Source organism: Fusarium musae, chromosome 8 (genome assembly GCF_019915245.1).
Source record: "Fusarium musae strain F31 chromosome 8, whole genome shotgun sequence".
NCBI classification, from domain to species: Eukaryota; Fungi; Ascomycota; class Sordariomycetes; order Hypocreales; family Nectriaceae; genus Fusarium; species Fusarium musae.
The window spans coordinates 1,699,577-1,720,378 of record NC_058394.1 but is presented as its reverse complement, the minus strand read 5'-3'; the positions used below and the strand labels follow the sequence as shown (position 1 = coordinate 1,720,378).

At 50.2% G+C, this 20,802-nt stretch overlaps 7 protein-coding genes across 7 annotated transcripts; 3 read left to right on the top strand and 4 right to left on the bottom strand.

Annotated features, from left to right (window-relative positions):
* Positions 1-6,073: 6,073 nt before the first annotated feature.
* On the top strand, positions 6,074-8,023 carry J7337_010790 (uncharacterized protein; the record flags this gene model as incomplete). Its single annotated transcript, XM_044828362.1, has 3 exons — positions 6,074-6,191; positions 6,310-6,428; positions 6,539-8,023. 3 exons carry the CDS (start codon positions 6,074-6,076, stop codon positions 8,021-8,023), a joined length of 1,722 nt encoding a protein of 573 aa, XP_044676916.1.
* A 1,273-nt stretch (positions 8,024-9,296) lies between these two features.
* NUO12 (Acyl carrier protein, mitochondrial) lies at positions 9,297-9,895 on the bottom strand (the record flags this gene model as incomplete). Its single annotated transcript, XM_044828361.1, has 4 exons — positions 9,297-9,343; positions 9,401-9,530; positions 9,580-9,597; positions 9,692-9,895. The coding sequence occupies 4 exons, from the start codon at positions 9,893-9,895 to the stop codon at positions 9,297-9,299; spliced, it is 399 nt and encodes a 132-aa protein (XP_044676915.1).
* Positions 9,896-10,963: 1,068 nt separating this feature from the next.
* On the top strand, positions 10,964-12,301 carry J7337_010788 (uncharacterized protein; the record flags this gene model as incomplete). Its single annotated transcript, XM_044828360.1, has 1 exon — positions 10,964-12,301. The coding sequence occupies one exon, from the start codon at positions 10,964-10,966 to the stop codon at positions 12,299-12,301; it is 1,338 nt and encodes a 445-aa protein (XP_044676914.1).
* A 388-nt stretch (positions 12,302-12,689) lies between these two features.
* On the bottom strand, positions 12,690-13,564 carry J7337_010787 (uncharacterized protein; the record flags this gene model as incomplete). Its single annotated transcript, XM_044828359.1, has 5 exons — positions 12,690-12,766; positions 12,835-13,033; positions 13,087-13,179; positions 13,229-13,256; positions 13,314-13,564. 5 exons carry the CDS (start codon positions 13,562-13,564, stop codon positions 12,690-12,692), a joined length of 648 nt encoding a protein of 215 aa, XP_044676913.1.
* A 491-nt stretch (positions 13,565-14,055) lies between these two features.
* On the bottom strand, positions 14,056-15,805 carry J7337_010786 (uncharacterized protein; the record flags this gene model as incomplete). The annotated part of the gene is made up of 2 exons (XM_044828358.1): positions 14,056-15,620; positions 15,679-15,805. 2 exons carry the CDS (start codon positions 15,803-15,805, stop codon positions 14,056-14,058), a joined length of 1,692 nt encoding a protein of 563 aa, XP_044676912.1.
* A 1,443-nt stretch (positions 15,806-17,248) lies between these two features.
* J7337_010785 (uncharacterized protein) lies at positions 17,249-18,122 on the bottom strand (the record flags this gene model as incomplete). Its single annotated transcript, XM_044828357.1, has 2 exons — positions 17,249-17,787; positions 17,834-18,122. The coding sequence occupies 2 exons, from the start codon at positions 18,120-18,122 to the stop codon at positions 17,249-17,251; spliced, it is 828 nt and encodes a 275-aa protein (XP_044676911.1).
* A 1,061-nt stretch (positions 18,123-19,183) lies between these two features.
* Positions 19,184-20,122, top strand: J7337_010784 (uncharacterized protein; the record flags this gene model as incomplete). Its single annotated transcript, XM_044828356.1, has 1 exon — positions 19,184-20,122. One exon carries the CDS (start codon positions 19,184-19,186, stop codon positions 20,120-20,122), a length of 939 nt encoding a protein of 312 aa, XP_044676910.1.
* Positions 20,123-20,802: the final 680 nt, after the last annotated feature.

The window sequence follows — 20,802 nt, the reverse complement described above, 5'->3', positions numbered from 1 at the left end:
CACAACGTCTCCTCCGCAGTGGAGAGAGCACGGCTCGTCACGCGTCCGGCCGGAAGGTCTTTGACCTCACCTCACCGGCCCGTCCCATTCGTCGGTGCTGATACGAGGCCGGGCTTAAGACATGCGCCAGGCAAGAAGGTCATCCGAAGAGGAGCAAGGCCTGCCATTGGGTTTTGTCATGAGAGTGTCAGCAAACGAGGCTCTGGGCGCTGTGCTAGTCATAGAGCGCATGACTGGTGCTATCGTAGACCTTGGAAGAGCCCGTCAGACGCTCTAGGACACCCGAGTTGATGACAGAAGAATTCTTTGTCGTGATTCCGTAAGAATGGTGTCATATCATGCTTTGAAGACCAGTATGGTGTTCACAAGCAACACTAGATAATAGATGGGAGCATGGTTGTAGCGATCCGGTTCCTTCGGGCCCTACTGTACCCATCAACATGAACAGGAAGTTGTGTTGCAAATGATGATTTCTTGCAGGAACTAGACGTAGTGGCCGTTGCGATCGTCCTCAGGGTCTCTGCAGCAGGGAATACAGGCAGGGCCCTTGACGCAGGCGGGGAAATGTCACAGGCCGGAGACTTTTGACCGGACTGTGTACTCCGTACTCCTGTTGCCAAGTACAGCAGGATTTAAAACAATCCAGGCTTGGCGATACAGACGCAACGCGTCCAAGGGGGCGATAAACACCAAAAAGTCGTGATCATGGTGGGGGAGCAAGACTGATGACGCCGCCGGGGTTGAGTCGGATGATGTGGGGCAGGGATCATGAGGCTTCTCAAGATACTAGGCACTATGCTGCCCATGTCAAGGAAGAGTCGATCTCATCGAACCTGAGGGTGTGGTGACCAGGTATCTCCTGGTCTGAGTGGGAGTGGTTGGACGATCGAGAAAGCGAGTGCACGGGGACGGGTGGTGTACCTTGAATGGGTGTCGTTCTGCTTAGCGCAACACTTGCCGAGCGCTTATTCCGGATTATCAATGAAAGGCCGTGAGAAGTTGACGTCTCGTGGTGTTGGTGTTTGGCGGTGACTCAGGGAGACAAAGCCAGACAGACAAGGTGAACCCAGCTTTGCGGAGAGAGGGGCGGGAACAAGCAGCGTACATTAGAACATTCGACAGGGACACCACTTATGCGATGTGAAAGGCTGAAGGTGCCAAATTTGGGGACGCCAGCCAAGCCACCAGACAGCCAATATTCTATCAGATGCAACAGCCAATACATTTGTCCAAGGCTGTCGTATACGATGGACTGACCAACGACACAGAGGCTATGAGTCTGAGGATCAAAGACGAGGCAAATTTCCATATCATAACCCCGGTCTAAAACGTCAGTACTTCTCGGCAGTTGATAACCACGAGAGACGAACATACGGGGTGTTTCGCGAAACCAAAAGTATCAATAGGATAAAAGATGGGTGTAGGGGGAATGTGAGAGGAACGAATCAAGAAAGGCGTTGTGATGGGATGCTGCAGGATGTAAGAAAACTTGAGACCTCGATCATAAGTGACAGAAATACTGGGACAAGTTTCGGATAATTAGGATGAACCTGGGAGGCTTTTGTCCAGGTATTTCAGCACCCTCACTCAGGGTCTCAGGTATTTGTCCACAACTTTGGGGAGGGTCTTGATTGTGGTGGTGGTGGTGTTGATGATCACCCGCCTGAGACAACCAGGCTGATCTGATGGCTTGACCAAGGACATCTCGCCCGGCCGTGGCGCAGTAGAAAGTAGTCTCAAAAGTTGGAGAAGGTTGCTCTCCTTTTCTGATCAATCATCGGGTACAGGTTCCTTGATTATAGAGGTCTAGAAACTGATCCCAAGACAGACGAAGCTCAAGCTTACTGGTTGAGAGACCTGCAAGGCCGAAACTCAAAGAATCCAATACAAGGCTGTTCCCATGCACAATCACCTGCGAACGCCTGCAAAACATAAACATCCAGAGACGAATCATCTAGATTCAGCACTGGACAATCAGAGCTGAAGAGGCAAGGATGTGTGATGCGACGAGGCAGTCAATTGGTCTGGGTGAATGAGGCTGCCACTGAAGAGTATGTACGTTGGGCAGACAGAGCCAGCCATCCTGACCTGCGGAAGCTACCCGTACGATGCATGTGCAGACTAGTGACAGATACCCAGGCCTACAGCAGGGAAGTGCCATAGTTTCCGGAGAGGATGCGCGGAGACAGCGGCATCGCGGGATATTTGAACATAGTGGAGATGGACAAGGCTCGGGATGGAACGAAACGAGCCGGAGGATGAGAAGACAGAAAGAAAGAAAAAAGGTGCGGCTGTACCAGGGAGGTGTGGATAGACCGGAGATAGCACACGCGGTGAGTCGGTAATGAGAGGTCATGTGGGAAAAGTGGTGATGATAAACAACGACACTCCAAGCCTCGCTAGATCCGGCTTTGCCCGGGCGATGACGATAAGCGTATCCTTCCTTCAAAATAGCCTGAATGGCAATGAGACAGGCATAGAATAGAGCATCTCGGTTATGCGCGTTGTATCGTAAACAACGTCAGGCCTCATCGTGAATGTCTGATAATTGATATAAATGGAGTTTTGAAGTTGATGTGTCTACAAACCAAACTGCATGGCTATTTCTGGATCAGAGACCCACCGAGTCGACGCTCGGACCGTCATTTACCCCTCCTTACAAGACATCCGCTGTAAGTGCACTGGCCTGGGCGTTTGTCAGGGGGTCAAAGCCGCTGGAAATAGTTGATTGAGTTCCACTAGAACGGCGCCCCCAAGATCACGTCTTCCCGATATGTCGTGGGTTGGGCTGGGCTGGGGTGGACACTGCAGGAAATACGTACATGCAGATGTGATTGTGTAACTCGACAATATCCAACTTGATATCTTGTTGCATTTTGTCTTACCCCAGGGATGAAGTTATCACATCCCACGCAACAGGGGTTGTGCATGGAGAATGTCGTCAATGACTTACAAACAATGCATTGGGGTAGCACCGATGGCCCAGAGGAGAAGGACATGAATGCAATGATTCCACAAATCGAAGGTAGGCGTCTTAATACGGAGATATAATAACATGTTCCTGTGATACGAATCTACTGCTGAGCGAGGTTGATGTCACACAGCAAATCGTTTCTCCAAATGCATCGTCCAAGATGGGATTCAAGTGCAGAGACAACACAACAGAGGCGTTACAGCAACATTCCCTGGCAGAGTAGACGGCAAGCTGCGCAAGCGTAAACGCGTTGCAATCCTAATCGAGACCGCCTCGACTTGTTCTGGGCTGAGGTACTGCCGCCAAGGGATTGTCGATGAGGAGGAGACCCCGGTACGACTCTCTGTGGGTGCATCCTGGGCGCACATGGACACGAGAGTCGAGGGTCTGGTCGGCCGAGTTGGGGTTAGTCCTTGATTGCCTTGATTGTAAAGATGACTATGAACGGTTGGTGGCTTGGGGAAATTGTACATATGTATGTATGTCAGACAGACAGACAGGGATATCCATTTCTGTACAAGCCAGCCAACATCTGTACTTTACTGTACGGTCAGACACCACGGTACTCTAAGTCAACTACATGATGCGAAGATATCAAGCAGACCACGCACAACATTACGAATCGGTTTACAGGGATCCTCTCTCGTCATTATCGCGAAATTTTTACCCCCTTCTATTCAGAAAGAGGCAATGCAAGATCGTCCGTCAGGTGCGGAACCCTGGATATCCGGCTCTTGGAAGTTGTAGGGGTCCTGTCATGGTGGGCAATAAATCGGCGGGTGGCGACCCTTGACGAGCAAAGAGATACGAGCATTTCAGCTTTGTCGATATCCCCCAAATCGGATGGTTTTTCTCTGTCATGGATGTTTATTTGACATGGGGAATCGGCATGTGTTGAAGAGGGTGGTGTTGATTCACACCTACTGGTGGCGATGGCACCGACACAGGAATCTAGGGTGAAGCTTCAAATTCGACGGACTGGGGCTATGATATCGTGGCTAGCATTCCAGGTTCACTCGCGGGCTTTCCGTTAAGTTTCATTGGAAGCTTGTTTCACTTCATATTCTTATGCTGGATATGACTGGATGAGGAGGCTGGGATGTTTCGATAGCTCCAAGAACGACAAGATCCAGACCGGTGAGATGAGATCTATGATACTAAAATGATGTCTCCTCCGGTCTCAAGTGCAACCCAAAGAGATGTAGATATGCATCAGAACAAGTTATTCAGCACATCCATCTGCGTGTGTGACCCTTTGATGGCCTGATTCCTCCCTTCGCTTGTCATCCAGATGGCCCTTTTGGGAGGGACATGTAGCAAATGAGAGGCCAAGTCATCAAGGGGACGTCAAATAACCTAAAAGTCTATTCTTCTAGCTTCGAGCATACGCAGCTCATAAAGATACTTTTTTCCAGGTTGATGGGTTTAGGCTTAAAGCACTGCGCATTGCGGCTAGGCTGACTCCCGGTTCGCAACGTTCCGCGCCAGTTTACGGGTGAGAATACAATGAACTTGTGAAGTGGGTGCTGTGATGGGATGTTTCAGATTGTCCAGAGTTGAAGAATTCCACAACCCATTGTTATCCCACCCTCAGCCGTGTCTGCACCCAGAGTAGAGAGGTGTCTAGACGGGCGGGTGGGCCAACAGACACAGACACAGACACACACGATGAGGTTTGTTTCGGGTCCGATAGTCAGTCACGTTGGCGGTTTTCGGGTTGAATCTTCTGCCTAAGTCTAGGACCTCAAAGTGTAGGTCTGTAGGATATGGATGGCTGTCTGTCTAGTGGTGTAGGCTATGTAAGCAGAGGAGGCTGGTATATTAAGAGGCAGCCCTTTCCCACCTAAGACGTGTTCTGCTGTATTGTATGATGGCTCTTCCATTTACTTCTCTCCGGCTCTTTACATTCTTTGATCCTTCTACGTGAGCGGTCACCTGAGAAATCACGACCTCACAAGACTCGAGCGACATAGCATACCTAGCAAAGTTATAGCTCTTACCGTCTTACACCAAAACAAGTATCCCGGGATATCCGCAGCTGGATCACTATTTTCTCATATAAGCCATCTGGAACATTTCCGGATATAGAACTGCAGAGTGGGAGGTATTTCCTTGGCTGACCCAATAAACAAAAGTGGCCTCATACAAGCAGATCGCTATTCGATGCGAACATCTGCACTGCACTGCACTGCACTGCATTGCCTGCCGAGTACAGTACTCGACTCGAGTGAGTGGTACTACAGATTAGGAAGTACGGGGTAGCATTTCTGGTTTACAGGGCATAACGCATCTAAACCAGGATCAGATCCTCGTCTGTCAGGTGCCTCTCTTTCGCCGCCATTTATTTCTCCTCAGCTCAGAAAGAAAACCTGAACTTGCTCAATTCGTTATCACTTCTTTTTTATTATCTTGCGCCACTCTAATTACGACTTACTCGCAATTTTCTCACCGGTAGTGGAAACAAATCCGCCGTCGCTGCCGGTTGCACCATCAGAGTCCGGGCACGGCGACATACATACCCCATCCGTGAGGTACAAGCTTAAGCATATTATCACTGCGGGATATCAAAGTCACTTTTGTCTGTTCACCCCTCCATATCCGTCGCTCGTTGCTCGCAAAGAACAGCCCAGCCCAGGCCATTCCCAGACTCGCAGAGGCACAGACAGACAGAACAGAAGAGACAGGACAGGAACATTGTAACGCCCCCACCATTTCCCCATCACTCGCATTGCATCAATCGCGTCAGGTCTTCCAGGTTCTTTTACCCACGAAGTTTACCTTAGTTACCTTGCTACGCCTAACTTTACACTGCGACGCCTAAAGTAACGCCCACTTCGGCCACTCTCGCCCGCTTTCACCCACTACGGCCCATCGCTTGCCGCCCTCTCCGCCGCTGGACTTCATTCAACTCGCTACCATTATAGCACTCTCCTCTTGGACTTCCCGGTGTCCAACTCGGATTCTTCTAAACTCCCTCCACTTTCTTTTTATCCTTCCTCCACCTTCCCTTCTTTCGAACCTTGGACTTCGGCCCGCCCCCCGATTTCGCCCTCCATCGCGAATTGCTTCAACCCATCAGCCCTCCAACACAAAAGCATCATGCCTGAATACCGCCACGCCAGGAGCGGTAGCCTCAGCGTTGCCAACGGTGGTTCACACTCTCAGGCGAGCGCTATGGCAAATACTCCCCGCTTCGATGGACCCCGAAGTCCCCCGAGTACGTTCTGTTCATCCACTGTTGCTTTGCTTTGCTGCGTGGTTGTTGCATGTTGCACACGACCCCCGCCAAACCTTGAATACCAAATGTCGTCCCTACTGACACGACTGAATTATAGATACGTCCCACGTTCCTTGCAAGTTCTTTCGTCAAGGTGCTTGTCAGGCTGGTAATGCCTGTCCTTTCAGTCATGATCTGAGCAACGCTGCTGAGAACGTCTGCAAATACTTTGCAAAGGTGAGTGCGCCATATCATGATCCATCGCCCGCTACCAGCCGCATCCGCCCCTCACCACGTCGCAACGTCTCCAATCCACAGTAGCACTGACGATCGTTTTTCAATTACAGGGAAACTGCAAGTTTGGTCCGAAATGCGCAAATATCCATATCCTCCCCGACGGTCGACGCATCAACTACGGAAAGAATGGCGTCACGATAGGCAATACTTCCGCCCTCGCGGGTCGATCTAACCCCACCTCCGCAAGCAACAATCAATCCTCCACCAGCGCCCTTACTACCTCCCTCTACCGCGCTGACGTTCCAGCATACACTTCGGCGTATCCTTACGATGAACAAGATCAACATACTCTCGGTCGACAGCCCAGTCTTGAGAATGGTCTCCCAACCATCGATATGTCCTATACTGGATCCAACTACGGTTCTCCCCGAGACGAAGAGTCCTTGCGCTTCGGCATGGGACTTTCTCCTATCAACAACAAGGGTCTCTCTGTCCTAGACGCTCCTCTGCCCGCATCTTTCGATTCCAATGGCATCTCCAACGCTGCTCGCTTCCCCGCTGGTCCATGGCCATCGTCTGTTCCCAACCAATTTGGCATCGAATCGCCAACGCCTTCACTCAGCAATGCTAAGGACTCGCGTACATCGGAGACACTCAAGCTTTTACACACTTCAGCATTTGGTTCGTCGGAACACCTCTTGGCCCCTCTGGATAGAAGTCCTCCTAACTCTCATCAAGCCAACGGGGAAGAGTATTTTGGCAGACGAGCTATGCACTCGTCCCGCTTTACCAAGCCCCGGATGCTCAGTTCCAGCATGCCTAAGACGTCTGTTGACAGAGACTGGGAGCCTGGTTTTGCTTTTGGTGACGATGACGACAATCTCCCCGAGAACTATGTACCCGAAAACCTCCAAGACCTCTTGACTCCAGTCGAAAAGGCTCGCCGTGGCTCTATGCGAGCTGACAGCGATGTCGAGGGCTTGAGCAAGTACGGCAGTCCCATCGGAACCAGCCCTAGCCGATGGGGTCCTATGTTCCAGCGACAGAAGGAAGAGGAGGAAACATCTCGATCTCTTCGAGGTGCCTCTGCTTTTGGTCACGTCGGAAGCCCACTCCGGAACTCTGTTCTTTCACAGGAGATGGGAGGCACGAACGGATTCGTCCGTCCGTCTTCTTTGCGATCAGGCAGTGACGGCATGTCCATGCTTTCTCAGCAACTTCAGCGAAGCCGCCTTGATGATACTGCAGGCAATTCTAGTCCTCTTCTCCACCCCGCGGCCGCTCGAGCTGGTGCTACCGCTAGTGCCATTAGCCCGATTAGTCCTATTGGCAAGGAACGCGAGCGAGGTGGCATGGAACGTCATGTGTCGAGCGGTAGCATCAGCTCATCTATGAATGGCCGATTCACTACCCCGATCAACGAAGACGACGAGATGTTCCACATGGAGGGCATGGAGGAAGACGGTGAGCCTTCTATCAAGTCACCTAAGAGGACATCAGCTGGCTTGGCCAATGTCTGGAGCAGCTATGCGGGTGCAGTCGCCGGCAAGCCTTCCACCAATGGAACCAAGGGAGTTCCTGTCAGCGGCCGATAAACGACCAGGCTGAAGGCGGAGGATAGCGTCTTTGAACAACTGGTTTCAGTTTTATCAACCAAGCGTCGGAGTTGGTAGCTTAGACAAAAAAAAGGAGGTGACGAGTTGATGAGCCATGATCTTGAGCGGACAACACCACAGTCGCTACGACATACTGCATTTCGCCAACAAGCTTACGCTTGAGGGGAACGGAGGAAAGAAAAATATGAGGATGCATGGCAATTTATTATGGCCAAGATCAAAAAGGATATAGGATACACGGCCAGGAGTTTTGACATTTTCTGTTTTCATATATTGCTTGATAATCGCTATCATATCATGAACAGCTTTGGAAGGCAGATGGAATCTCTTTTCTGCCCACTCAGTTTTTAGGCTTGACGAGGGTAACAAGCAAAACCGACTGACTTGTATGCTCGATGCACAATTGGGTCTCGCTGCTTGGTATCTTCATATTGGGCATGGTGTTTTGGGGAGGTTCGGATCTACAAAAACAACTGCAAATAGGGGTTAAGACCTCGTTAGATATATCGAGGCAAATCATGTATGAAAATAGCTGCATGTATGGGAGGATGCATAATGGACATTGCGTGTTCACCGGGCCTGTTGGCACTGGATTTACTTAGTACCCAGCCATCTGCGGTGATGTAATGTTGATTCTCGGCAGATCTTTGGCTGTCTACGTGATACTGAGGCCTGCGTACTAGTCATGCTCCCAGGTGGAGATGGGGATATCGGGAATAGCGGCTATGTGAGCTCTACAGGGAGCAGTCACAGGATGTACGTAGAGAAATTGGGCGTTTCTATACACTATACAAAGCCACAGAGTAGAGATTCCACCATCTACCCTTCGTCAACTCAGTGAACTCAATGCATCCCATTCGCCCTATTCACTGCTTCACAGTATGAAAACCAGGGATCTGCCAATCGTGGCATTCCTTCGAGGAGTGAAGGACGTCAAGCATACACTTCAAGCCGAACACTCGTCAAGTCTTCCATTCAAACGTCTCCTCATCTCTCCTCCTGTGGCTCTCTCCTCCACGACCGTCTGGAAAACAATGAACCGTCTCATGGTGCGCCGAGATTAAAAAATAACTCGATGCGTTATATTGCGTTTTAATATCTTTTCTTCCACCACCACCACCTTCACTGTCCCCCGCTGGCTTTTTATCGGCGTCTTTTAAATCCTTGCCGAGGAAGGATTCCGGTGGTCATGAGAGTGGTAATTGTACAATGAGGAGGAAGAAAGAGGGGTGGTGGTTTGGGAGATATACGTTTAGTTGGCGTCGGGCTGGTTCAGGATGTACTCGACAGCCTGTTGGACTGGGAAGTTGTTAGTACGGTATTTTGGAGCTCAAGAGGGGGGAAGGCTAGATATACCGGAGTGGATGGAGTCGGCGTCCTTGTCGGGGATCTCAATGCTGAATTCCTCCTCAATGGCCATGACAACCTCAACGGTGTCGAGAGAGTCAAGACCGAGGTCGTTGGCGAAGTGAGCGCTGGTACCGATCTGCGGATGGTTAGAGAAACATTCGAATGTGCTGATTATCGAGACGTACGTTGGAGACATCGTTAACCTGAGACTATCGTTAGCTACTGGTTTATCAGATCGGCAATTTGGAGGCGGATTCCCTCGGTGAATCCATTGCCATCTCGGAGATGATTTCTCACCTTGTCGAAACCCTTCAACAAGCTCATAATTCGACCCTCGACCTCCTCCTTGTTGAGCGCACCGCCAGCGCTGTAGAACCGCACGGCCTGGAAGCTCTGGATCTTGGGGACAGCGGCGGTAGCGACGCGGGGCGCCACGGCGAATGAGCGCATGGCGGGACGGGCGGCGACGCGGACAGATCGGAGGACTGCTGATCGGAACATTTTTGCTGTGTTTTCTCTTTTCCCGGTTGTCGAGGAGGAAAGGGTCAATTGACGTCGGTGGGCGGTGGTGGAGTTTGGATGATGAGGTTGAAGGTGATGATAAATTTCTCGTTGCTGCCCGGGTTGACTGGTCTGTTCCGATGGAGAAAGCTAAGCTAAGCTCGGTTTGGGATGAGTCACGTGACTATGCCGGGGGAGCGCTCCGGTATACGTCAGCTAAGGGGACGTGTGATTGGGTGATGAGGCCGAGGAAGGGAAAGGCATTGAAGATTTCAGTTCAATGAGGATTTACGAGAAAGCGGAATTGAGGTGAAAGTCAATTTGCAAGATGTTCTCATAAGGTTTATGGTGTTTATTGATTGAAACGCTGGTTGTAGTCTAGTCAGCATAATCGAGCTTGTCCCCATTGGTCTCTTTCGATCTGGGGAAACAATCGACATGAGCACTGAAGTTAAACAAATGTGTTAACAAGTTCACCCATTCTTATCTGTCAATTGACAAATCGAAATGGTAATTCGAAGCTTTAATGCTTGATAGATTAAAGATAACTTTAGTCTTAGTAACTGCTTTCCCCATGTTCTACAGATAAGCCTATACCGCCAGACAAGCCGTCTTACATCCCCTACCCTGAACCTCCATCTCTCCATTCCACGACCAAGCTTCTAATTCCCCCAATAAGCACCAACTACCGACACAGCATGAATGTCCCTTGTCTATGTTCCCCAGGTCAGATTGCAATCACCAAAAGATCGTCTACAAACGTTCCCTGTACTCATCCAATCATGGCCCCTTGCTGCATGTTATCTATCGCTTCACCTACCACAAACAGTCTGCCCGTGCCCCCAGGGGACTTTGTTTACGGGAAGTTGGCTGAGATAGGAAGGAGAGCCACTGGAATCCAGTTGATTCACAGGGCCAAGAATTCCAACGTCGTACAGGAGATCCAATGTCTCGTCTCGTTGATCAATTGTCTTAAGCTTAAGCTTAAATATAACCCTCTTCTCCCCTTATTGTGACTTCCTCACTCCTCATCCCTTTACTGGTATTTCTTTACATCGGGTCCCAATCATGAAGCTTCAACTCCTAGCCTACGCTCTTTCGGCTTCTGCCTGTCTTATCCCCTCCGACTCAGTCCCCCACTCAGAGCGCGCTGCAGTTCTCGCCGCTAGACAAGCCACCCGTCCGGAACCCGATTTCCCCATCGGAACGGGTGATCGCTTCAAGAAGGGCACTATCGTCCCCAAGGGCCTTTCTACTTCAGACCGCAACCTCAAGTCCATTCTCACTCCCGCTGAGGTTTCTTCCGCTCTTGAGGGTCTTGCTAAGAACTTCAAGGAGGTTGAGCTCATTCGTCCTCCCTACAAGACCTATGAGGGTGTAAAGACCCTTGGTGCAAAGATTGGAAAGAATCCCAAGTTCTTCATCATTAGCGGTGCCCATGCGCGTGAGCGTGGTGGTCCCGATCACGTAGTCTACTGGCTCTCTGACCTTCTGCACGCTCGTAAGGCGGGTAAGGGTCTTAAATATGGCAAGACTACTTTCACTGCTGCCCAAGTCCGCAAGGCTGTTGATGGCGGTATCGTCGTCCTCCCCATCATCAACCCCGATGGTGTCAAGTACGACCAATCCACCAACTCATGCTGGCGCAAGAACCGTAACCCCAAGAGCTCAAAGGGCAACCCTGATGCGGTTGGTATCGACATCAACCGCAACTACGACTTCTTGTTCAACTACAAGAAGGCGTTCAACTCTGGTATTGATCTGAGCTCCGTTGCCTCTGAGGATCCTACCAGTGAGGTCTTCCACGGTACTGGCCCCGAGTCAGAGCCCGAGACCAAGAACGTCGTCTGGGTCATGGACAAGTACAAGAGCCTGAGCTGGTTTGTCGATCTGCACTCTTTCGGCGGTGATATTCTTTACGCATGGGGTGATGATGATGCGCAGACCAAGGACCCCAAGGAGAGTTTCGCGAACAAGAAGTTTGACGGACGTCGTGGTGTTCTCGGCGACGCTGAGACCCCCAAGACTAAGTACAAGGAGTATATCACCTCCAAGGACATCAACGTCCAGAAGAAGGTCGGCAACAGCATGAAGAAGTCCATGGAGAGCGCCGGTACCACAAAGTACGTCGTGCAGGAGGCTGTTGGTCTGTATCCTACTTCCGGAGCCAGCACTGACTACGCCCTCGGCCGATTCTACGGCAAGGCTTGCGGTAAGAGCAAGCTGCAGAGCTACACTATTGAGTTTGGCGAGGAGAGTGGCTCGGCGGCTTGTCCTTTCTATCCCAGCGAGAAGCAGTACCATATGTGGATGAAGCAGGTCGCTTCTGGTTTGACTGAGGTTGCTCTCGCAGCTGCTGAGACCAAGCCTGAGGTTAAGAAGTGCGCATACCCAGCTCCCAAATAAGCCTAGACTGAGCATTTCATCGTATATAATTAGTTGAATGAATCATGATTATGATGTTGACGTGCTGAAACTCCCGTTAGTGATCAGAACACCAAAGAACTGACCTCACCACTATGCCCAGATTGTACACTGCTCCTCTTGACCATGACTTCTTCCATCGTCAGCTTCACACGAACCAACCAATTGAGTGACAAAGGGGCATTTTTGGACATCTAGATTATGTACACCCACCCATTCCTTCTGTCTGAAGCCTCATCGTATCCTGTGCCGCCTTTCCACCAAAAAATAATCCTGTTCCTTCAATAGCGACGTTCCAAACGACCTGAGGCAACAAACAAACCAACATAAAAACCATGCTTTCCTCTTCTCCTTTTCCTTTTCTTATCGTTTATCGGTATGGTGAGTCGGCGCGGATAGCAGCTGCAAGCTCAGGCTCCCACTTGTCGCCGTTGGAGAGAAGCTTCTCTGTTGGACTGTTAGTATAATCTCGGAACATCGACCAGGACAGGTTGTAGACGTGGTAGGAAACGCACCCTTGTTGTAAAGAAGCTCTTCTCGGGTCTCAGTGGCGTACTCGGCGTTGGGTGACTCGACGATAGCGTCGACGGGGCAGGACTCCTGGCAGAAACCGCAGTAAATGCACTTGGTCATGTCGATATCGTACTTGGTTGTTCGGCGGGATCCGTCAGCTCGCTCCTCAGCCTCGATGGTAATGGCCTGGGCAGGGCAGATCTGTTCATTGATGTCAGCAATCTAGCTGCTACATGAGAGATATGGTGTCGTACAGCCTCGCAAAGCTTGCAAGCAATGCATCGTTCTTCACCGGAGGGGTATCGTCGAAGGGCGTGCTCGCCACGGAATCGAGGGGAAATAGGGCCCTAACTGGGTCAGTTATTTACGTATGTAGCTTCGTTCGATGTCGTATACCTTCTCGAAGGGGTAGTAAATTGTATAACTAATCTCTCATCAGTCCAATTCCCCTCCCTCAGGATCCAAGTTCTTTGTAACATACGGTGGTCGGAAGAACTGCTCAAGCAGAACATACATGCCCCTTGCCATCTCTGTCATGAGGAAAAACTTTCCCATGCGATCGAGGGTGCTTTCCCTGTCCCAGGTCCACTGTACGGGCTTGCTCGTTCGGAAGTTGGCAGGAGGAGGTCCATGGGGTGTCGCGTAGCTTCGCTGTTGGACCAGGCCGAGGATGCTAGCTCTGCTGGTGGCAGCGGAGGCGAGCTGGCGTCGCGCGATGAGTGCGTGGGCCATTGTGTCGAGGAGGATGTTCGAGGAGGAGGGGAAATTCGAAGGAGTGTCAATTGACTTGACGTCCCGGGGTCAATTGAGGCGGACGGGCTGGGCGGGAGGCGAGGATTTGACGTGATGGATGTGTTCGGCTACGAAAGTTGCTCAGCGGGATTACAACTCTAGGCTGTTGATTGGCTGGAGCAACTCTCGTGACATTTCACGTGATCAACGTCAATTGAACTTCATCATCACTCAACATCATGAGCCAACTATGATCGCATATTAATAAGAAACATTGATGTAATTAAGACCAGTTTATCTATAAATAATCCAATAGCTATGTTTTGGTATCTCAGCCGTTTCCATATGATCATTACGTCGTCTTAATCCTAGCGGCAACTCCCTCTACGTAAATAGCCAATATGCAAACCATCAGCTTTACAAAAATGAAAACAAAAACACCAGAAATCATGTAGGTATCTCAAAAATTGGTTTAGATGGTCACGAGTTTCCTAAAAACTCTTCTCCCAAGCTTGCCACCAAAGGCCCATGTTTGCAGATACCAGTAGATCGAGCATCTTAAGTCCATCAGGATAGATGATGAGTTTGCCAAGCTTGGCCCTCTTTCCTCGGTTGCCACCGCCGGCTTTCTCCTTTCCAAGATTGATGTCGAACGGCGAAACCATGCCGTCGTTATCGTAACCATCGCCTCGTTCGTCGCGGCGGAGTAACTTGTTGAAATGTCCTTGGAGCTGAGTCTTGACTTCCTCACGGCCTTCAGCAGACTTGAATAGTTCTGCTGTAGGAAGATTGAATCGGAGTTCACTCATTGGCATGCCGCCACCACCACCTTGAATTTGCCCCTGACTGAACTCAGCCAGAGGATTGCTTGGTCTATCATCATGCAGAATGTGATAGCAGCGCAAGCTTCGACCAGCAGCTCCTGTACGGAATTCACATCTTCCGTTCCAGGGGCTGGTAAAGATGTACCCCCGAGGTCTCAGGCCCGGACCCGGATGCATTGAGATCGCAGGCTCAACAGGGGATGAGCCCTCGGTCGATTCGATCGATCCAACACTACCCTGCCGCCCATGCCCCTTTCCAGCACCGTCTTGCAGTTTCTCTCGCCAATTCGACGCCCAGCTTTTCCCATAAGCCATTGCAACTTGTCTCTGCAGCACGACACCACCGTCCCGTGGCTGGGTCATATCTGAGCCTGGGCCCGCATCGAAACTCCGTCGCGCAGGCATACCACGGAACTTTCCATAACCAAGAGTCTCAATTTGAACGTTTATGGGTGGGTTCCCGGAAGTTGGCGGTTGCGCAACGGGCGGCACAGAGGCGAACAGTGGGTTCGCATCGTCCTGATCAGGTGGTGGTGCTTCAGACTGGAAAGACGAAATATGTCCAACGTTCCACTGATTTCCTGTGCTGGGATCACGGCGGATTAGAGCCAATGTAAAAGGCTGCTTTCCTTCATAGCTTTTTCGAGGTGAGGGAGAGCGGTTTTCGGTGTTTCGATTCGGTAGGGGCGGGCGACTCGTCGCACGCATTCGATCGAAGTCGGGACCTCCCTGATTGGGAGGTGGAAGGGGCGGGAGAGGATGGTCGCCTAGTGCTGAGGCATTGTTCGATGTCATTCGAGGCCCAAGTGGTTTCCGGGCTACAGCAGGTTCCGGAGTCTGGATTCTGGGGACATTCTTCGGTCGAGGTGGCAGAACTGGGCTTTCTTCCTCTTGCTCATAATCACGCCGTGCTGACGTTTGTCGAGGATCAAAGGTCGAATTGACTGAAAGACCCCGTCTTCTCGTAGGGTCTTGGTATTCGTTTCCGTAGCCAGGTACAGGCAGATGATCGGTCGGGGGAGGCGTCAATGGTCTTGCGCTACCAGGCAAAGGCTTCCTCTTAATATTCCGTATCGACGAGCTCTCATCGCTTGAAGATCGGTGCTCGTCATCTCGTGGTGGCCCGACAGGTTCTAGTGACGGCGCTTCGAAGTGAACATAGTAGAGACAGCTGGCGACATCCTCGGCGGTAACATTTTTTAGTTGTGGTTTGAAAGGTGATAGAATGACATCTGTGTTCAGAGGCGGTGTTAGTGTCAGACCCGGTGGGGTTGAGGGGTGTTGTCTTACCTCGAGTGCCCGGCACTCTCGAGATATAGAGCGTTAGAGGGTCTTGTTTCTCCTGCGCTGGGTTGATAGGATATTGAGGCGGATTGCCCGCGAGGTTATTTAGTGCTGTTAGAGAGCGAGCTTCCATTCTTGGATGTTGTATGTTGAAGAGGTATGATGGACGTGGGGGCGAGAAAGTGAGAAGAAGCTCGAGAGCGGGAGGTTGGCGAAGCAAGTAAATAATCCACCTCCAACCTCGTTTATTCCGTGACAAAGAAAGTGCCGGCAGAATATTCGCAAAATAAAAAAGAGAAATATGAAGAGAATACGAAAGCTGGGGTATCAATTAGGTTCGAGTAAAGTTAAGGTATTAAGCGTTACGTTAGGCCGAAGGGGAAGACGAGAGTCTAATATGTAAAACGGGCGATGTATAGCAACAGTAACAGCGAGTGATGCGACGTGGCAGAAGAGCGACTGAAAAGAAGAAACAAGACGCAGACAATCTTTGTGTACTTGGGCTAAAAGGATCAGCCTTGCATTTTTACTCCCCTACCCATTTATTAACTGCCTACGACTCATCAACGGGAACCTAAGCTGAGGGCGATAACCCAACGTCAGCTCAGCATCGGGGGCTGTGCTGCGCCGTGTTGTGCCTGACAAGTAAATATTAAAAACGGCCGCCTATTTTTCGAGCTGTTGAATTCTTGGCAGGGTCCATATTTGATGTTCTAGATGCTTCATGCGCCGAGATGTTAGTGTGATTGCCTACCGTTGTCCTTTTTTGTTGCTATTTTTTTTTTTTTTTTTTTTTTTTGTTTTGGAAGCTTTTGCTTGGTTTGTGATACTGGCACTTTCATGGCGATGGGCGTATTCTATGAATTGGAGTCAGAAAGTCGGAGGCTGCGGAGACGCGTCCAGAGTACGCAACGCACTCCGCGGCACTGCCGACGTCACTTTGTGGATCAGGGGTTGCAATGCCGGGCCCGAAAGGGTCCCGGGAGTTGAAACTCTCGCACTGTGACACTGCGAAGACAACTGCTAAATACTGTACCAACTCCCTTGCACACTGTCTTTAGGTCATCCTCATCTCTCGTAATCCAAGCCACCTCCATCTCCCTCTTTATTCTATTCTCAGAATAAACCCTTTCGACCCTGATTCTCATCACATGTTCAGCAAGGGTCTATCCCATCTCTAGAAACTGGTCTTGTGCGATGCGCCGTCACTCAACTTCCGCTTACATGGAACATCCCTCCACAAACTGCCAGCGAATGACACAAAGGCTGAGCTGGATAGTTGCAATGACGTATACATTCAGCGCATAAACTGCCAAGGGAGCGAACAGAAGTTTCTTTTTTTTCATCTCATTTCTTTAGGACGCTCGGATCATCGAGACCAACGCTATGATTGTTCTGTGGCAGGGACTTTTGATAGGGACGATAGGTACATCATCAATGTGGCTTTGCTAATTGCTGTCACTGAAAGAATTTACACCTAAACGTGAAAATTCGCCGAATTGCTAATAGTGTTGTTGTTAACTCCAGGTCTTGCTATTTCGAGTCATGTTTGTAATGACATCCTAGTAGGATAGGATTACCATGCCTGGATTCCAGTCTCTCCAACCCATTCGGGCTGTCCGATAACCTTTCCAACATCTTCATCTCTCTTGCCCTCAATAACATTCTTGATGAGCTCCGCACCGGTTGCTGGATCACCAGCTCCAGCCTTCTTCAGCACTTCAGGCTTTCCTCCGAGGCTCGTTGCCAAAAAGCCAGGACTGATGGACCAGACTCTGACACCGTCGCCCTTGAGAAGATGGTGCCATGAAAGCATCATCATGTTGAGCGCGGTCTTGGATGATCGATAAGCCACAGCTGTACGGATTCCCTCCTTGGGCCAGCCCCGGGGAACCTCGCCCGCGAGCTTGGTCAAGTATGACTTGTGTGCACCTTCGAGGGTCGCAAGGCCAGAGGTCAAGAAAAGGAGGCGCGGGGATTTCGAGGCAATGAGGAGAGGAGCGAAAGCCGAAGTCATGACTTGCGTGCTCGAGACGTTGACGTCGTAGGACTTGTTGAAAAGCTCGCGAGCATTCTTTGGATCGCTGGCATCATTGAACGCATCAAAGTTTGCGCCTCTAAAGTTTAGCATAAGTGTTAGATTTAGACGCTGAAAACTTACCAGCGTTGTTAATGAGTATGTCAACTCTTCCAAACTGTTCCTTCACATGCTCGAAAAGTCTCTCGATAGCTTCATCATCAGTGATGTCAATCTGAACCACGTCCAGACTGCTCTTGGAGCTAGGACATTCGTGCTCCAGTTCAGCGACAGCCTTCTCTCCCTTGGCAGGATCACGGCTTCCGAGTAGAATATGGTAAGGCTTGGGAGAAGCGAAAAGAGCTTTGACAGTCTCAAAGCCGATACCGGTGTTGGCCCCAGTGATGAGAACGATTTCTTTGTTGTCGATCATGTTGATGATGGTGTTGTAGGTGGCGTGAACTGGGGCAGAATGAAGAGGGGGGTTGACTTTTATATATCACATTGTTTTCTCCGTGCCACTGATTCACATGTGCAGGTGTGATGTGAGGTAGTTACCCCAGTGCGACAAGACGGTTGCGATGAAGCGAGACTGTAACGAATGGGGAGACGCACGGGGCGGATTTAAGAACACTTCCACGCGAGGATGTCCAATAGAGGAGAAGATCAAGATCATTGGCCCATGAAGTAATTTTTACAGCGAGAGAGATATGCATGTATTCAAGGGCTTGATAGGCTTTGAAGTAATGAAGCATCTTGGCGGAGGTATTTTCGTTAACTGAAATGAGTAAGTAGAAAGAATGTTGTAATTCTCATTAGATCGACAATAATGGGAAATGGCATTGGATCGATATTCTTAATACAAGCAATACTAAATACATTTATCGCCAATCTCAAATCTGTATAAACTTACATTTATACTGCTGACACTGATTCCTTTTACAGCCCATAATCTTGTCCGTAAATTATACGATCCCCCCTCCCAATCAGCATATTCAGCCTCAACTCTCACTGTCATAGACATCACTTCCCCTTACACATATCGGCTCCCCGCGTCTTCGGACTCTTTTGTGGGACCTCGCGGCCGGAGATACGCGCGCTAAGACCCGGCGTCACACTCGGACACGGAGCAACAAAATACGAATGTCAACACCGAAGTCCGGCAGATCTCGCTAGTGCATTTACCTAATTGGGAATGTTATCACAGGGCCATGTTTGTGCCGGTTTGGTTTGTTTTGCGCTAGTGAGGCGGCGGAAGGCCTCCGCGATGGGAGAGATGCACTTTCGGGGTGGCTTTCCGTGTTCTCGCGTCGGAGCGTCATCCCGATGTCTTGATTGCTTTTTATGAGCATTTGGAGCTTTAGATAAATGAGATGATCAATTGTGAAATGTACCCCGCATTACATAGCTAAACTACCTCGCGGTGTCGTATCTTTTGCTTGATCCCAGCATCTTCACCGACCTCCCTCTCCATCTGCAGCCTGTCATTCCATCATGTCCATCAACAAAGTACTCCTCGTCGGCGCAAACGGCAACCTAGGTACAGTCCTTCTCGAGGGTCTAGTCGCCTCAAACTCCTTCTCTGTTTCGGTCGCCAAGCGCGCATCGTCCAAATCTATCCCTGCGCACGCATCCTCCGTGAATATTGTCACGATCCCCGATGACCTTTCCATTGAAGGCTTGATCCCAATCTTGAAAAACCAAGATGCCGTCATCGCTTCATTCCCTTTGACAGGGGTTGTTGATCAGCACTTACGCCTTGCTGAAGCATCTGCGAAAGCTGGTGTCAAGAGGTTCATTCCGGCTGATTTTGGGAGCTGTGATGCACAGAGTGAACAGGCGAAGAAGCTGTTGAAATTGTATCGGGATAAGGATACTGTAAGGAATAAGGCTGTCGAGCTTGCGAAGGAATACCCTGGTTTCTCATGGACTTCGCTTGTCTGTGGGCATTTCTTCGATTATGGTATTCTCGATGGTCTGCTGCATACGGATCTTGAGACCAACACCGCTGTCATCCTGGACAAGGGCGATGTTCCAGCCTCAGCATCTACACTCCACCGCGTCGCCGAAGCATTAGTCGCCGTTCTCAAGCGCCCCGATACAACGAAAAACCGCCTTCTCTACGTCCAAAGTTTCTGCAAGACACAACTTGAAGTTGTAGCAGCGCTGGAGAAAGCCACAGGCGTAGAGTGGAAGAAGGAGTTTGTAGACTCGAAGGCGTTCTTAGAGAGGGAGGTTAATAAGTTAGCGGTGGAGTATAGCCACCATGCGATGGAGGAGATTGTGTTTGTGTTGGGAGCGCTGGATGCTGAGTGGCCGAAGAGGGGAGATGCGTTTGCGATGAAGGAGTTGGGATTGGAGGATGAGGATCTCGACAAGGTTGTCCAGAAGGTTGTGGATAAGTGGAAGAGGGAGAAGGAGGAAAAGAAGTGAGCATGTTAGACGTTGGAATATACCAAAGGGCTTCAGAAGGTTAGGACTCACCTCAAGGCTGGCTTGCTTTTCTTGTGAGCCATGACAGACCATGACAATCAGAAGCATTGACTTCGTTGTGCACAGTGTTGATCTCACCATTCTATCTGCAAGGTGTAAGTCGTGTTACCCTCTGCCACAAAAAGAAGGCCTCATTTAGTCTTACTGCCATTGTATTGACAGACCAACTCTACAGCTGACAACGACTCACGTAGAGTACGCAAGCTGGACATACAGAAGCATCAGAGGGACAGGAGATACTCGAAAACAATGATAATCACCGCAACAACCCATCTAAATATAGCTTCACCCAGACCAAACATTCGCGACCCCAATTTGGCAATCCCAGCATCATATCGCTCGTATTCCTTCCCCTCACGTAAATGCCAACGCTCAATGCGTCTACCCAAGAGTGATCTTCAGGGTCCCCCTACACCATCTTTTCAGCCCCAAGCCAATCCACGTGCTTCACTTACATCACCGGCTGTCATCCTCATTCCTTCATTTGGAAAGTAGGCTTCTGTTTGGACTACAAAGATCGGATCGTCGGCAGCGATTGTGATAGGTTTTGCAAAACCTCGTATTTCGGTCTGGGCTGACGATGTTGGTATTTTGAAGGTGTGAGGGTTCAAGTATAAGAG